This window comes from Anarhichas minor, unplaced genomic scaffold, assembly GCF_050575085.1.
Source record: "Anarhichas minor isolate MPS153535 unplaced genomic scaffold, ASM5057508v1 ptg000024l, whole genome shotgun sequence".
In the NCBI taxonomy this organism is placed as follows: Eukaryota; Metazoa; Chordata; class Actinopteri; order Perciformes; family Anarhichadidae; genus Anarhichas; species Anarhichas minor.
In genome coordinates this window covers 12,203,809-12,221,142 of record NW_027466470.1, presented here as the reverse complement: position 1 = coordinate 12,221,142, position 17,334 = coordinate 12,203,809, and the positions used below count along the sequence as shown (strand labels likewise).

The following is a 17,334-nucleotide window of genomic DNA, read 5'->3' as shown; positions in this document are numbered from 1 at the left end:
TAAGTGCATGTCCCTACCTCAAACAAGTATCTAAGAGCATAAACCAGAGCCAACATCCAGTGCAGAAACAAACGAATGCAATAAGTGCCACAAGCTAATATAAGTGCAATAAGCTAGTATGAATACAGTAGATGCTAAGTAAGTGCTAATCGGAAGGGTAGGCCTTCTTGAAGAGGTGAGTTTTCAGCCTGCGCCGAAAGATGGGCAGCGACTCTGCCGTCCTGACGTCAATGGGGAGTTCATTCCACCACTGTGGGGCCAGGACAGAAAACAGCCGCGACCGGGTCGATCGGCCGCAGGGACCTCTGAGCGAGGGTGCAACCAGTCGCCCCGAGGTAGCAGAGCGAAGTGGTCGGGCAGGGGTGTAGGGCTTGACCATGGCCTGGAGATAGGAAGGAGCTGTTCCTTTCACTGCCCTGTAGGCTAGCACCAGAGTCTTAAACTGGATGCAGAGAACGGAGAAGGCAAGTTGTGTGGGAGAACTTGGGGCGATTGAACACCAGGCGAGCTGCAGCCTTCTGGACAAGCTCCAGAGGTCTGATGGCCAGCGCCGGGGCTCTGGCAAGTAGTGAGTTGCAGTAGTCCAGGCGGGAGATGACAAGAGCCTGGATTAGCACCTGCGCCGTCTCATCAGTGAGGAAGGGGCGAATCCTCCTGATGTTGTAGAGCAGGAATCTGCAGGAGCGTGTAACCAATGCAATGTTTGCTGAGAACGACAGTTGGTCATCCAGGGTCACACCCAGTTATCGCAAACATTACATTACAGTCATTTAGCAGACGCTTTTATCCAAAGCGACTTACAATTCAGATTCTATCACATTTCTACACCGTAGGCACAGCTACGGGAGCAATTTTGGGGTTAAGTGTCTTGCTCAAGGACACATCGACATGCGACTAGCAGAGCCAGAGCCGGGGTTTGAACCGCCGACCCTCTGATTGAAAGACGGCCCTTAGCCACAGTCGCCCCACAAACGCTTGATTGCAGTTGTTGCTGCTAAGGGTGGCCCAACCAGTTGTTAGGTTTAGGGGGCAATCACTTTTTCACACAGGGCCATGTAGGTTTGGATTTTTTTTCCCCCTTAATAATAAAAACCTTTATTTAAAAACTGCATTTTGTGTTTACTTGTGTTATCTTTGTCTAATATTTAAATGTGTTTGATCTGAAACATTAAAGTGTGACAAACATGCAAAAAAATAAGAAATCAGGAAGGGGGCAAACACTTTATCACACAACTGTATATACACTCAACAAGAGTCCAAATTACAGCTTGTGACAAACAGTTTACGGCTTGAGTGGATACGAACATTATCATCCTGGAAGGTATCAGAATGAATCAAGGAGCCAAAGGGGCTTACACTTAAGTAATGTTTATCTGTAGTCCTCCAAGGCATACTGAGAGCTTAACATTTCAGAAAAAAAAGCAACAGAGCCAACAAAGACAGTCACTTGATGGTGGTGTTTTCTATATTTAGACTATATACCGACTTGCAAAACTATTTAAGGTCTGTGGGATAATGATTTGCAGTCTATTTTTACACCACTTATAGGTAGGTCTTTGGATTTCAGCAAACTCTAAAGACTATACCACTAAAAACAAGCCTCTCACCTTTACAGCCAATCAATACATAGTGCTGGAGGATCACAAACCATTATGGTTGTTGTGCAGGCGGTCCATGGAGGTGTACACATTACTGCATCTCTACTATTGCTGCTGAACATGGACTGTTACAGTACTGCGGTGGAGGGTTGACGTGTCTGCAATAAATGCAGAAGCAAACCCAGCTACAATGCGATGTTTAACAGCTGACGTGCAGAGAGGGAGCACCACGTGAAGGACCAGATGAAAAGGTGCATTCATTTAAACGCTGTAAAATCGGGGGGGGGGATTCACAGAGATACCCCATGTGACTGTGGCTGGAAAACTGTGTTGCTGTAGAACAGAAAGCTGCGGCTGCTGCCGCCGCTGATAATGATACCGATAACGGAGCGGAAGGCTGTATTTTGTTCTGCCAGTCTTGATGTGAACTAGAGCTGGTGAGACAGAAGGGGAAACACGCAGTCAGACTGGAGGTCTTGAGCTTAACGTTACAGCTCCAGGACACTTCCGCGGATTTCATCACGATGGCTTGGAGAGGAGGGAGAACACGCTCGTTCTATCGACCAGTCCTTTATTTAAACTGAGGCTGATTGTTGTTTCTGACCCGAGGACTCGGAAGAGAAGAAAAGGTAACGTCTTTGATCCCACCAATCAATTGGAAGCGACAATGAGACGCCGCTGCGCCGTGTGCTAGTCGACAGTGCTGGTGGTGGTTAATGTTGGCGAACCGGTGGTCCATGATTCTCCTAACCTCCGCCGGATTACCTCTGCATTGTTCTCTTCTTGTCAGCCTTTGGTACACTCTGTGTGGTTTCATATTATTATTTATCTTACGTGTGTGGACTGTTTAGGCCACGGGTAGCGCTTGTACCTAAGCTCGCCTCTGGCCACACATTTTCCCAACCAGAGGTGTTCTTTTACGCGGTGGGCCTGCCGACCGGATCAAGGCAAACATCCCACTATGCCAACGTAGCGTTGTTAGCATAGCGACCGGCTAAGCTAATATAACGGTTAGCGGCTTTAAATTCGCTGTTCTTTTCTCTACGTTGATGGTAAATAGCCAGTATCCAGCAGTTGTCATACATTCGCGTTACAACGGCAGCGTAAACAGAGTTTACGACGAACCCTCCCGGTAATCTCACGTAGACATTGGAGAGACTGAGGTAACCTAACTTTTAGCGTTGTGTTGTGGGAACCTCAAAGTTCCGCTATGTTTGTAATGCTAGCGGCTAAACTTCGTTTTGCCGTTACCGTAGCTCGCTCGGTGAACTAACGTTAGTAACACGTGGAAACTAACGTTAGATACCGTTAGATACACGGCCTGCAATGCAAAAGCTTTTGCAACTGTGCATAAGAAAGGAGTGTGATGTTTGGAGCAGAAAGTCGCTGCTGCCACTGAAACCCGTGACACACTTGATGTTGTGATTAAAGCGCTACGTTTTAAGTTACTCTGGGACCATTACAGGCGTTTTTTTCTGCTGCTAAATCACATTTTCTAGTCTTTTCCTGACACGAATATATATGTTGTGTTTTCCATTTAACGCTAGTTGTGTAAAGTTACCGTTAGTGTTGATGTTATGTCTCAAGAAGGCTAGTGAATCCAGAAATTCAATATCCGTAGGAGGAAATAACCCACTGCTTGATCTCAGCCGCATGCTTATGTGCATTTGGATAAATTATACTTAACAGTAAATACTGTTCAATGTACTCCACAGGTGTCTATTTTTCCATGCCTAGTCAGTCATTTCTGGTAATTTTTTAGGGTATAAACAATTTGCAGTTTATAGTCAACCTATATAATTATTGGTTGTCGAGTTGTAGTATTTTATGTTTTATGTGTGGGGATAAGTAGAGTATTAACGAGTTTCATTTGAACCTGGTGGATTGTATCTGCTGGATTATGAGCTGCATAGTGCATGATTCAGCAGAGGTTTTACAGTGTTCTCTGAGCTGAACTCTGCTCACACTCCTTGGACTAAAGCTTTACAGTTCCTCACTTGGCTGTGTTCGTTCTCACAATGACGCAACAAATGTATATCTTTATGCAACATCTGAGAAATTCTGCACTGCATGTTGGGTTTCAACATTTTTAATGCAAGATGTAGATTATGCTGAAATACAAAGCATCTGGGATTGACAGCAGTTGCACAGTGCTGGGTTGCGGTTCATACGACTGTAGATGACTCAAGCTAATTAGCAGTTTGTTCAAAACATAGGCCACACATCGACACGCTGATGACTAATGGGTTGTCTTGTCTGCTGTCAGGCACTGGACATGATTCACGGTGTGTAGTGTTGCCTGTATTGCTTGTTCAATACATGTACAATCTGGACAGTCCATATCTAGATCATCTGTACCTGAGGCAGTTTAGAGAAGTGCGATTAATTGGATGGAGCAGTAGTTTTGTATCCTCACCGCAAACCAAAATAACCAGCTATGACAGCGGAGCGTTGAGCGCCGTTATCTTGAAGCTGTCATGCTTTCTTCAGCACCGAGGGTGTGGTTTCCTGTAAACTGCTAGTAACGTTACTGTTTTGGAGACAGACATTTTTAACGGATGCTCGGCCATCTGATAAGTAGCAGTGTGTAGCCATCAGCACCACCCGCTGTCATGACTGTTCCACAAAAACAAAATGACCACAAAAACGGACTTCCTGCATCTCCTTTCTGCTTCTTCTACAGAAACAGGTTATTTAAGATTCAAATCAAATGACACAGCTTATGATTTTTTCTCAATATTCAATTGAATATTCTTCAAGGAGAGAGGATGATGTGTACAATATACCCACAGGAAGAGATTTCAGATTCAACCTAGCTGGAGTCGGACCAAAAACAATCTTTATAAAACTACCTTTCATCCCATTTACCTACATTATATTATCTCATTTTATATATACCTTTTCCCTCCAACCTGTCTTCAATTATGACTTTATGAAGAAGAACACACAAACAAAGACACACAGAGTCACAGTGTGGCAAGAGCTTCCCTCTTGCCACACTCTGTGACTCTGTGTGTCTTTGTTTGTGTGTTCTTCTTTGCTCTCGCTGTGTTTTATCGCCTTGTTGGCGTGTCCTTGCTGCCGCCAGATGAGTTTCTTTTCTGTGATGTATAAATACAATGTCCCTGTGCCCTCTCGTCATTACAGGTGATGACCTGGATGGTGCCATGTGAATGACTGAAGACCATGAAGCCCACTCACAAGCTGATGTTCGTCCTGTGCCCCATGCTGGTCCTGGGCTTTATTTACTACTCCTCTGGGAAGCTACATCTACACGTATGGGGCCAGAAGCCTCGTAAGTGGCATCTCCAGTCCGACTGTTTGTAACATTGATTCATCACCTGATCATCCATCTGTCATAATCCTTTTGAAACCTACACATTATTGAGCAAATGTGTTTAACACCTGTCCGTGTTGTGCCTCTCTGTGCTGACTGCCAAGTAACCGTCCGTCTATCTGTTTGGTTTTATTGTGCAGAACCGCTAGTATGTCGAGCTGTGTGTTGGTGTCTCAAAACCTATATATCTGTCTCTGAAATTAAATTCGTTTTTCATTCACTTCAGCAGAGCGCCGGATGTGGTGGGGGGGATCTTAATCAGATTTTCTTGTACAGCAAGTGTTAGTTGCTCCATATGGTGAAAAGCAGCCCATGCGGGTTGTCTCATGAATGGAAAGCTATTGACAGCTCTCTGACTTGACTTCAGTAAGAATACCTCTGTGTTAACCAAAGAGATGATTTTCTTCCTCTCTTTTATGCAGCATACTTATGTTCTCCTCTGCTTTTGTAGATTAAAGGAAATGGCATTTTGAGGTCTCCACACATGGATGATGAAACCAAAACTCACAAAACTGAATATGCAGTTTTGCTATACCCTTTATAACCTACTGAGGAGGCACGTCTTCCACTTCCCACTCAAAGGTGCGAGATCCGAGATTGGCAGCATTTCGATTGCCTCTCAAACTACGGCAAAAGTGCTGACAGAGCTAACCGTGTTTACCAGAGGGCGGGTGGTATGCTTTCCGCGACGATGCTGTCGGGCGGGTTGGGGGGGGGGGGGGGGGTCGTCGCACTGTGTGGGTGCCCTGAAGTAGCTGTTAATATCCAGCAGAGGGGGCCAGAAGATTTCTCAAAAGTCTATTTTCTAGGAAAACATTCCGAGGGAGCAATTTTTGACAAAGAAAACACAAATGTCGGTGTTTCGGATTTTGTTTTGAGAGCATAGCTAGAGGGACACCATGCTTTTTTTCCTTTTTTTATTGCCATATGTTGGTTCATTGATACCTTCACACTGGATTTAATGTAAACATTTTGCTCTGGAACTTGAATTTAGCGGTGTAAGAAAATATTGATACTTTTGAGTATTGCAATATTCTAGTAGTTGTTGATACTATATCGATTCTCAAAAATGATTCACAAAAAAGTAGTGCTGTGATGTTGCAATTAATGCTAAGATGCCACTTTCCTGATTGCATAAAAGCTCAGATACTCAGATTTGATTCATGGCGGTGTGTTCTTAATAAATATATTAAATTGTAACCCCTGTCTCATGGTATATATGGCATTGACAGATTCTTGCCAATACACAGCCCTACTGGAGTTGGGATTGTTTATTTTTGTAGTCCCAGCCATAACCAATTTGGATTAGCCTGACGTGGCAATGTGCCCATTCCTGTCCGGTCCACTGCTTTCCCAACTGGTGCCTGTGTGCTGCAAAAATAAAGTCGTGAGCAACACTGATATCGGGTAAAGGGATTACGTTTGTGGTTGGCGATATGATGATTCAGGATGGCGGTTTGAAACCATGGCTAATGTGATTGTCTGGGCCCGTCAGTTCACACCGCTCTTTGCTCAGTGTCAATTATCAGCAGCTTATTGTCATTGGTAATATTTGTCATGAGCTCCATTCATGTTTGACACTCCTCATACATGGCGATCTCATGTTTGAAAAGAAGCATTTCTCCATTGACGTTACTCAACAATTTGCCCACATGGGACAATAGTATTTCTGTAGATTTGTCCTTGGCTCAAATGTGATAATATCGTCTAAATATCTGAATATACGCTGTAAATTATGAAGTTTATGACAAAATGTATTGATGCTTAAACAGCTGATGGGTGTCTGAAGCAGTCAAGCTATGGAGAAGACCATTATACTGCTAAATGACTCTGATCTTTGTGAGAAAACTGAGAATCTTCTTTGGTGTCATTACTTTCCTTCCAACTCATCACTGTTCTCCAGCATTGCTTCAACCATGTGGAGAAATGAGACCTCAGGTTTCCCTCGTCTCAAGCATCGATTTCCTGCCTGTAAATGTATTATAGTACTCCTGTTGTTTTAACAACTGACCCATCCCTGTTCTAGCAGGCTCACATTCAGAGGGTCCAATGTGCATGAATTGTTGTCAACCTCGGCATTTCAAACCGTCTGTGTTGTTGAACTTGAGCCTGCTCTTCCTTTCTAACTTTTATGTGTCGTACAGTTGCAGTTTGTCCACTTTGTGGTAGCCGTGGAAAACTGCCTGACATAAATAAGTCCAGATATCATTGTTTCTATATACTTTGATTATATAGTTAATACTTTCTTCATTTTCCCATATAGCTAGGTCTGCTAAACTAGACGTTGTCTTCAATATTGCTAAATGACTCGTCTTTTCTTGTGTTGCATCACTGACCGTACGCCTGATCAGCAGATGACCGTGGCTGTGGTCCATGTCAAAGTGATTTCTCAAGCTGGGAACAAGGTCTCTGTTTAACAAGGCTCTTGTTTTCTGTTGCGTCACCTTCCAGTTTGTCTACATTTTGCCCAAACATCTACACTCCAAAGCAGTGAAGAGAAATGCTTTCAACCTTGTTTTGTCTCCTGCATGGGATTGAAATAATATGCGGTCAGTTTATTTTAATAGAGCCGCTTGACACCCTTTTTGATGTGAGAAGAGCGAAAAGAACGAAGCTTATATTTTTCCTGACCTTCAGTTCAATAGCACAAAGCTAAATGAGGGGAGCTTCGAGTGCAGTGGGAACTATTGGCTTTCTGCCTCGCTGTGGTGCCAGATGTTTGGCTCTAATACGGTCAAAGGAGAAAGAGAAGCATGTGGATGGTCTCTCCTGCCCTCTGCCCTGGTCTGCTAAGCTATGCAGTCTCACTGAGAGGATCAAAGGTGGATGATCTCTCTTCCTCATTCTTGACTTGTAGACTCTGTCACAGACAAATGGAACATATAGATGTGTGTGTGTGTGGGTGTGTGTGTGTGTGTGGGGTGCTTGCCACGGTGGGCTGTGACAGGAGCTGGGTTTAACCAGCTGCTGTATGCAGAGCCACCTGATGGCCTGTCCTGTCCTTCTTCTTTAGCCCCTGTGTTCTAATTTATCCAGACTTGTTAACGTAATGGCGCCTGTAGCCACTGATCGGATCAGTGTACAATTCCTGTTTCCTGTATTGTTATCTGTTTTTCAGCCAACGGCCAGATGTAGCGTTTCCTTTTGGCTATTTGTGTTACACTATCGTTTGACTACTTGAGATGTCAATTTCAGAGCAGGTTCATGTTGTCATTCTGAGTGGATGTTGGAGTGATGAAGGGGAGGGCCTTTTCAGCTAACCTGTGTTCTTTCAACTATAGAGTATTTTTTTTTCTCCTCCACCCAATCCAGCCAACTTCTAAATTATACACAATGGCCTGTTCGCTGTCACGTGTATCTCTAGTCTGTGTCTCATTTAACTCAAACCACAATTAAAGCTTATGCAACTACTGCACGATGAAATACAGTTGCACCGCCAGCTGAATTGCTGCGTGTGTCTATACTTAAAACATACAGTGTTTGTTGATTTGTATTCATGCTGTGGGCGCTTGGGTTGGGAACCGGAGGGTTGCCCGCTCAATTTCGGACCAAGCACCAAGTGTGGACTGGTAGCTGCAGAGGTGCTAGTTGGCCCCCCTGGGCACCGGAGACACCAGACCCTCAAACTATTCCCGGGGCAGCTGTATAGTAGCTGCCCACTTCTATACAGGGTGGGTTAACTGCAGAAGCAAAATTTCTATGTCTGCTGTGTTGTTAGACTTGTTATCACATGACATACATTTAGTATTTTGGTCACGGGATAACAGGTTTTTGTGTTTTGGAAATACACAGACATTATACGGGCAATACACTTTAGTATTACAACCGTGTGCCTTTGAGACCTGTGGGACTTGTGCTGTTCAACTTTAGTTGAAGGAGGGAAATAAAGTGCGGTGTGTGTGGTGTACAATGCAGTAGCAGCACACTTACTTTTGAATTCAGAGCTTCCTTGCAGTGCAGTCACTTATAATGGTTTGCTTTCTTGCTAGAGACAGTAACACCGCCCCGGCGTGTCGAATCACACTTTAAATAAACACCTGCAGGATGTGAAACGAATGTGTTCCACCAGCCAAGCTGCTGGCATTTAGGCCAAGAAGCCACAACTTACAACCCTCTTGATTTCACCCCTCAACTGAACTGCATCAGTTCATGAAAATGTTGTTATGACATAAATCCATTGTTTTTACACTTAGCTCATAAACTATACGTGATGTTTCCACGCTGGTCTCCTATTCCCAGTGTCACCATCAGTGCTTGATTAGCAGTGAGATCAACAGTTGCTCAATGAGCGTGCTCCAAGTAATCCTGACCCAGCTTGGTTTTCAACAATAGGGATTGTCTTGTCTTGTCTTGTGGTCATCAGTGATGCCCGATACAGTTTCAGCTGGAACAGAGTTCGATGCTTACTAACTGGGGAATTTGATCAGCTCAGCCCTCGCATGGAGAGTCTGTGTTGTGCCTGCAGTCTATTGTAAAAGAACACAGTTCTGTACAGCAAGTTTCATTGGCAGAATTAGATGCTGTGTTTATGTCACAAATGTTTTTGGCTGAAACAACATGGCAGATGTCCTCTGATTGTTTTGATCGAAGTGAGAGAGACATTTCCTGAAACCTGTGTTGGTTTTTGTCTGACGCAAACCCTATTCTCTATTTAAGGTCCTCAGTTTTATCTATTTGGTAAAACAAATTGTAATGATTAATCTGAAAGGTGCCAAAGTCTTCGAGCATAATAAACACGGCTTTAAGTCAAGTCACAGTCACTGTAATAAGTAATTATTTTACATTCCTAAACGTTAATCTTGTATTGTTGCTATGCTCTATGCCTGGCACTACTGTGGTGGTGGACTTCGGAGGATCAGCATTCAAATGTTGATGTTTTGTTTCTTTCTGTCTGTGTGTCTGCCTTTTGTGTGCATCTGTTTTTGTGCGTAGCCACGGTCTGTTTTTGCTGACGCTCGCTGATGTCAAACACATTTATTTATTTTTTTTAAATATTCTGAGTACTTTGGTCTTTGTTACTAGTTGCTCTCACAGCTCCACAGTGATGCTCTTTGTTCAGTATCTTAACCCCCTTTTGTTTTCAGAGAGTGATGCAGAAGAGACAACTGTAGTCCTGACTAAAGGGTCTGAAGGGAAGAGAATCACAGGTAGAGGCACTGAGACTCTGCCCATTTATACTGGGTGACTGTCAAGCGAGTGATTTTGCACTGGGGTGTTGAGGTTTCATTTTTCATGGAATATACATCTCTGCTAACTCAACAATGAAAGCTTTCCATTTTGACCACTTTCATCTACCTATCATCATTTTCTTTTGTTTTACAACCAAAAAATCTTTGGGCTCATTCACTCAATCAGTTCTTTCGGTCAACTGTCAATATATTTCTGCCATGATAACCTCGAAACACAATGGGGGCTCTCTGCAGTTCATTTTCCACCTCATTGGGCTTTCCGCCTTTGAATAAAGATTGCAAATCTGTAGCTTTAATCCCAGTAGGTTGAATTATAATTTTAACTTCTCCTCCTCCTCCTCCTCTTCGTCTTGCTCTGTAATGTCTGACATTTGCAGTTGGCATTATTTCCAAACCCAATGCTGCCATAACAGACTGACCTCAAAAGGTGCTAACTGACCATTTTGTGTTTCAGAGTTGGAAACGGACATCACCGTGGGACGAATAGTAGGCTCAGGTACATCTGCAGCCCCACCAACCGAACCCCCTACCCACCTTTTTATAACACTGAGATTCTTCAGCAGCCACATTTTGGTTGAGAAGTTAGCAATTTATAAAGATGAATCAGATGTCTATCCCTATCAAGAGTAAAGTAAATCCAAGTTGTTGTTGAAGTAAATTACTGAATTTGCCACCCATGACAACTAGTGGGGGATTTAACCTCTGCTCAGTCTCCGTCCTCCACATGAAGCTGCAGTGTGATACAACACTGCCCTCTGTTGTCTTGGCTCAGTAACAAGTGAAGGAGTTTAGGAGTGTAGGTGCATAATACTGTCAGGTTCCACACAGCATTCGTCTTACTGGTAGAACCCTGCTGCTTTCATTTCTCCCAAGCTGTTTTCTCGACTTGGCCCTTTGGCTGCTTTATGCTTCTCAACAGAAACATAATGCACACACGCTCGCTCGCTCGCTCGCTCACTCACTCGCTCGCCCATGGCAAAGTCCCCATCCTCCAGGGCAGTGCTTGGATCCTTCCCTAACCAGCCGTCACGCATTCCCATTGTCCTTTTCTTTATCTTTCTCCTCCAGCTTCTTTGTGAAGACAAGATCCGCAACCACAGGAGTAGTTCCACGCTCTTCCTACTTTCAACTAAGGCTCATGTTAAACGTAGTCCTTTGTCATGCTAATTACACCATTTTACTGACAGGAATTGAAATAACTCCGTAAGTATTATTGTAGATTATACGACACAGATGCTCAAATGACTTCATTGAGATTGACATTCTCATTTCTTCATCAATATTTACCTCTGTGCTTCTTTGTCTTCTACCTCGACGCTTCACCGGGCACCTATAGGCTGCCCCTTTGGTTGTCCATAGGTGATCTCTAACTTCTTTTCTAACTTTATTTTAAAATCAACAGATTGTTTTGGCTGGCTTCTCCCTAACCTTGCTTGTTTGTCACAAATCCTTAATTCTAATGCTTTATTTTCTTTCACATTCGCCATTTTGTTTCCCCCCCCTGTGAACGATGCACAGGTTGTTTACAACTACAGCCAATGAGCTGATAGTTGCAATTATGTACATTGGATGAACAGCTCTAATAATCCAAATATGTCAAGCTTCCAGATGCCGTGCTTTCTCTTTATGTTTTGTAGATCTGCGTAGTAATTTCCATCTCTGTTCTTGTTTTTTTTCCCCCAGTGTATGATAAGCAGGGCTTTCTGCTGCAGCTGGACACAAAACTGTGAGTAGAAGTCTTTCTAGTAAACACTTTTAGCAACTCTCCATCATGTACTGCGTGGGATATGTCCAAGTTGTTATATTTAGAACAGCTGAATTCCCAGTTAGACTCTGACTCCATTAGTTCACCTTTGTTTTACAGCTTGTTCAAATGAATACTTATTCATACAGGTTTGGGTTGATCAATTGGGAAATATAAAAACATAAACCTTCAACCAATTAATCTCACTTGATTTTTGTTAAATAAACACATGGCAATCTCAATAGGGATCTAACCAAAACCTGGTGACAAATGTACAGATTTAATTGGTGGTCTGAATTTAGAGATTTGTGTGAGTTTCGATGTGCTTGGTGTTTTATTCCAGAGCGGCTGTGGTCTGTCAGGGTGAGAACATGCTACATTGAGTCATTACGCAGCTGTCATTGTGTCAGCGTGTCTGTTGATATGTGTACAATTCCCTGAATTGGTTTGACACTCTTGCTCTAAACTGCCATGATAAGGCCCTCTCTCTGGCCCTCCCATTACCCATGCAGGCAATAATCACATGCTCCCATTACCACCCCGACTCTCACAGGGCACGTCTGTCCACACTGCGCACACACAGTAAGCACTACGTCAGCACACACTTCAAGGAGGTTTTCACATGGGTTCAGTTTATATAATACAACTCCTTACATTATATCTTTGGTGTCATTAATTACTCCATTAGAGCACATGCGTACAATAGCGCAATTCATCTTAAAGCTGGGAATTAGTTTTGTGACCCGCTGGTAGTCTGATGGAGAAGTGGCCCCTAGATTTTATTCCCACCCAATCACTTCCCAGCTTCAGGCCATTTAAGGCCAAGCTGCAAGTGAACAGCATTCTAGCATATTGAAAGATATTATATTAGTGTGAAAGAGTTTTTTTAAAATTGTGCACAAGCAGGCCCCCAGCCAACTGCCAACTCAGATTTCGGGCCGCACATGGAGCTAAGACTCAGGGCCTCCCTCCCTTCTCCCTGTTTATTTGAACTAGATTCATGGCATTCATGAGGTTATTAATGGACATGCTAGTAATCGGGAGGTTCTAGTTTTAGCACTGCCAGTGTGATTATTTGAACAAGGCCCCTCTGATTTGTCTCGTCACACGCAGGTGATCTGCTGAGTTGTTGCTGAGCTCTCCAACTTCCTAAGCAACCCGTTTTTCCCTATCTCTCAAGCAAATTGTTTGACAAGCTCAGTTTTCGAGGCTTAGAAATGTGTCCGCGATAATCAGTTATGTGTGTGATTAATAGCTCTCTCTCTCTCTCTTCTTTTAATGTGCAGGCCACCAGAGTTGGCATACAAGTATGGCAACATCAGCGAAGGAGTGTGCAAGCCAGGATACGCAGCAGCCAAGATGACCGCCATCTATCCTAAGTGAGAAGGATTTACTCTCTTTGAATTTTATATAACCGCGTTGAGACGCATTGGATTCAGGCAGACTCCTTTTTTTTTTTTTTATACTTGCTTTAAGAACTTCACTTGCACAATCACAAGCTTCACAAACAAACCGTTTTATTGGATGTTAGCAGGAGAAAAACAGAAACTGTCACCCAAGCATGCCAAGACGCATGATGTCACTTCTCAAGCCAACTTGGCCTTGAGGGTTTGAGTCAGAAACAGAGAAACCGTACATTCCTCTCCAGTCTTCCCCAGTTTTCTATCATGTTTCTATAATCTTCTCCCCCACCACAAAACCCTGACTGTGTCCTTGTGATTCCCCTGTAACACAAAAGAATCATTGTCACCAGAGTACAAGGTCTCCGATCTTTCTCCTATCGCATCTTAGAGCCTTCGAGGCTTTCTCTATGAACGACACCAACCAACTTCCTGTCGTGACTCATCACGAGCTTCCTGGTACCCAGCCCACACGGTCCTCACAGTCCTCCGCGGCCCTCTCTGATGTCATTGGCTCTTTTGATTTTTCTATTTCCCTCTATTTGCCGCCCATCTCGGCTCGATCTATAGGGCATTGTCCCAGCAGCATTCTGGGAGCTAGGCTAATAGAGGGGCAATTTACCGCATTGCCGAACAATAGCCAATGGCACTTCAATGCAGTACTTGAACTAGTTATGGGACAGATTCGCCAACCCATTCTAAGTGTTGAACCTCATTTAGCTATTGTCTGAGGATACACAGTTGGGTTCAAAGCTTTAAAAAAATACAGGATACCAGTTCAATACATTAAAACACTATTAAACTTTGTTTTATATATTCAAATATTTTAGTATTTGTTTCTCTTTTTTGTATACAATCCTGCTACCAACCTTCCTATTAAATATAACTGGCTTTCCCTCCCTGCCTGTGTGATGAATCTGCCCAAATATTCTGTTAAAATAAGATGCTCTCGAAGTGTTTTAAGTGAGGCTATCCAAACCATATGGCATAATATATACAGTATGTATTGAATAAATTGACAAACTAACTCCAAACAACAATCGGCCGCGCTGTCGGCAGTAAATTGCAGCGCTGCTTAACAAGACAGACGAAGTAGTTTTGTGAAACTGCCCTCTACCTATCCGAGCGACTGTGTAACAATGTCCTCCCTCTTAATGACTTCCTCTAATCAGCCGCACGTGTCGGATCAAAGTTCTGTTCGGCACAAAACCCCAGCGGGAGCCCGATGATTACTACCACCTTCAACCCAGCCACACATAGGTCAATGACCACAATTAATGCCGCACTTTGTGTAAGCTTGTATGCAGGAGTGTAAGTGTATGGTTGAACCGACACAACCGAGCAGTTTGTAATTCATCACATCCTGTCTGAAAAGAAGTTAACCAATTAACATCTTGTTTGTGAACTCAGTCTGCGTCATATGTTTACCGGGCAAAAACAAACCAATTTAAAAGTCCTTGTTAGCGTTTTGCTTAAATAGGTGTGGCCTGAAGTTCAGCTGTTATAGAAAACCTACTTAACCTCTAGCAGTGAGGTCCTCTTGTGGCTCTCCCTCTAATCATCTCCTGCTTCCTCCATGTTTGTCTTCTCTGAAGCCTTCTGCAGAATACGATTTATTTCCCCCCCCCCCCCCCCCCCACTTACCCAAAACTGTTTGCGTTGGAGCCCTAAATCAAGTGTTGGCAGTGAACTTGAAGCGGCACGGTTATGAAAATATTGCCAGTGAGAGATGGACCAAGCAAAGGAAATGAGCACAATGCGTCCCCGCCTGTTGGCTGTTTTGGGAGCCCTCACTTTTTATTTAACAACAAGCAGCCCCCTGTCTCTCTGCTTTGTCAGGATGTCAGTGACTGACTATCGGTCAGGGCTCAGTGACTTGCAATGGTCCTGTGTTATTTATAGCCCCCTCTGGCCTCAGAAGTCTTGGGTTTAATGAATCTCCATTTGTTTTGGCAGGACAGGAGTCTTTGAGTTTGTGTGTCTGTGTGTGCCACTGTCGGGTGATGTGAAGAGGAGAGCGAGTCCTACATAACTGCCTCTGCTCTCAAGTCCTCTTGCTGCTTTCCCGCTTTAAACCTGGAGGATAATGAGGGAATCAAAGACCGATTAGGGTGCTTGGAAGAGTTTTGAGCTAACCGGAAAGCCTCCCAATAATGTCTGCCATGTTTGGTCATTGTGCTTCGGAGCTCCACATATTTCTTGTGAACCCATGGCAGTGTTATGGGAACAAGCTATCCCAGATTCCTGCTGAGAAACAAGGGAGTGTGACGGTGCGTGTGTGTCCTCTCCTGATTCCAGTTTTAAATGCCTTTGCTAGACACTGTGGTCTGTTGGCTGTTGGAGCCATAATTTATGGTTAGTGAGAAGGGAAAAAAGTGTGTGTGTGTGTGTGTGTGTGTGAGAGAGAGACAGCCAGCCGCCCCTCAGCAAGATGCAATGGTTATGTTGCAGGTGGTCTGGTTTCTGCTAATCTCTGTAACTGTCTTCTTGCACAAACAAAATAATACACACCAGTTCAATATATATCTCTCCAAGGCGCCTAGCATTGTCTTTCCTGTGTGTGTGTGTCTCCTGATTGATTATTTTAGGTTTGACACGGAAACACATGGCGCTCCATGCATGTTAACGTCAGAAAAGAGACAACAGAAGCGGCTGTCTCTCCCCTCCCTCCCCAGTTTGACAGCAGGTCATAAAAACACACATTCATCGTGGAGCCACACTTACATAGGTGGCACGTAGCCCGGCACTTGGGTCGCGGGCGTGACTAAGAGGAAATGGCTTCTTTTGATTTCAGAGCTGCAATTAATCACAGTGGGACACACTCATACAGGCACACATGATAAGAGGCAATGCTGGGAGTAGCAGTTCACAGGGGATTAAAAACACTGTTTCAATATCAAACTCGGTACGTTTTTGATTGGGGAAGAATGACCTGCTTCTCGCTGTCTGTTCTGTCTTGGGCAAAGACAACTATTTCATACTTAAGGTGTAACCAACTTTTTACACACTGATTCGGTTCATTTGAGGAAAAGCAGTCTGGCATGAGTGTATTGTCCCAGCAGAAGTATCACAACTGTAAGTCAGCTGTGATGTGGGCCTGGGTGGAGAGGTTATGTTGATGGGTTATGCACTGCAGCCGCCTTCTGTCTCGCTCCCTGCCTCTCCGTTTTTATTACCCACTTAGATTTTAGCTTCCTTGCTAATGTGTGTGCAGTCTTTGCTTGGGAGCCTTTAGCAGGGGAGGAGGTGGGGATGCTGTTCGATTCATGTCTGTGGAACAAGTGATTTTGTTCATCTATTTGTGGCTTAATCTTTGCCCAGGTCATCAACCCTACTGTCCCACGTGGAGCAGGGATTTCTGGAAGCCATAGCGTCTCTCTATGGAGAGGGAAAAAAAAGGTCCGGTGGGGGGATTCACAACAAAATAATTAACTTATCTTTCTCCTTCTGTTTCTTTCCTTCGTCTCGTTGCAGGTTCATGAAACCAGCACCCATGTTTCTTGATCAGAACTTCAAACGTTTGGCAAAAGTCAGCAATTACTTGCCTCCATTTGGATTCAAAACGCAAGGTAAGAACAGCTCATTCTATCCGTTGGCTTCCACGAGCGACATCTACTGTACATTTCCTGAACAATGTAGTCGAGGATGGCGTACATAAAAACATAACGTCTAATCATATTTTTGATCTGATGTGCAGGCATGTTGGTTAAAGCCAGCACTGTTCTTAGTGCGGCTGTATCTCCGAGGTTTAGATGCTGTGTGGGAGCTCGTAGGGCCTGCATGTTACAGTTGCTACTGCTTGCAGTGCCTTCTCAGAATACCAAGCTCAGATGTGTGTGTTTTCTAATATTGCCCAGATGATTTACAGTTTTGGTCTAAGTTTCCAATTGACACGTCAAAAAGGTGATGAGATAAAAAGTAAGGTCTGCCAAACTTCTTCCCTTCATCAGCTGGCTTCTCATACTGTTATCTACATCAGTGATGTAACTTGTGAGACTCCTCAACAAACAGTTGACACTGAATTGTCATTTTGTTGCTCCGTTGTGAGTTGCTGAAATGGATCAAA

General features: G+C 43.8%; 1 protein-coding gene across 3 annotated transcripts in view; it reads left to right on the top strand.

The window, feature by feature from the left end:
* The first annotated feature begins 1,828 nt into the window (after positions 1–1,828).
* The window catches only part of LOC142956448 (CMP-N-acetylneuraminate-beta-1,4-galactoside alpha-2,3-sialyltransferase-like), a 37,417-nt gene continuing 21,911 nt past the window's right edge, over positions 1,829–17,334 (top strand). Inside the window, exons 1-7 of one of the 3 annotated variants that reach the window (XM_076098052.1) lie at positions 1,829–1,849; positions 4,746–4,893; positions 10,020–10,082; positions 10,579–10,620; positions 11,808–11,850; positions 13,155–13,247; positions 16,743–16,837. In XM_076098052.1, the coding sequence (XP_075954167.1) occupies positions 4,785–4,893; positions 10,020–10,082; positions 10,579–10,620; positions 11,808–11,850; positions 13,155–13,247; positions 16,743–16,837 (445 nt within the window). In that variant the 5' untranslated portion in view covers positions 1,829–1,849; positions 4,746–4,784. Of the gene's footprint in view, positions 1,850–1,931; positions 2,228–4,745; positions 4,894–10,019; positions 10,083–10,578; positions 10,621–11,807; positions 11,851–13,154; positions 13,248–16,742; positions 16,838–17,334 lie in introns of those variants that run through there. The other 2 variants (XM_076098051.1, XM_076098053.1) reach the window with 2 other exon arrangements.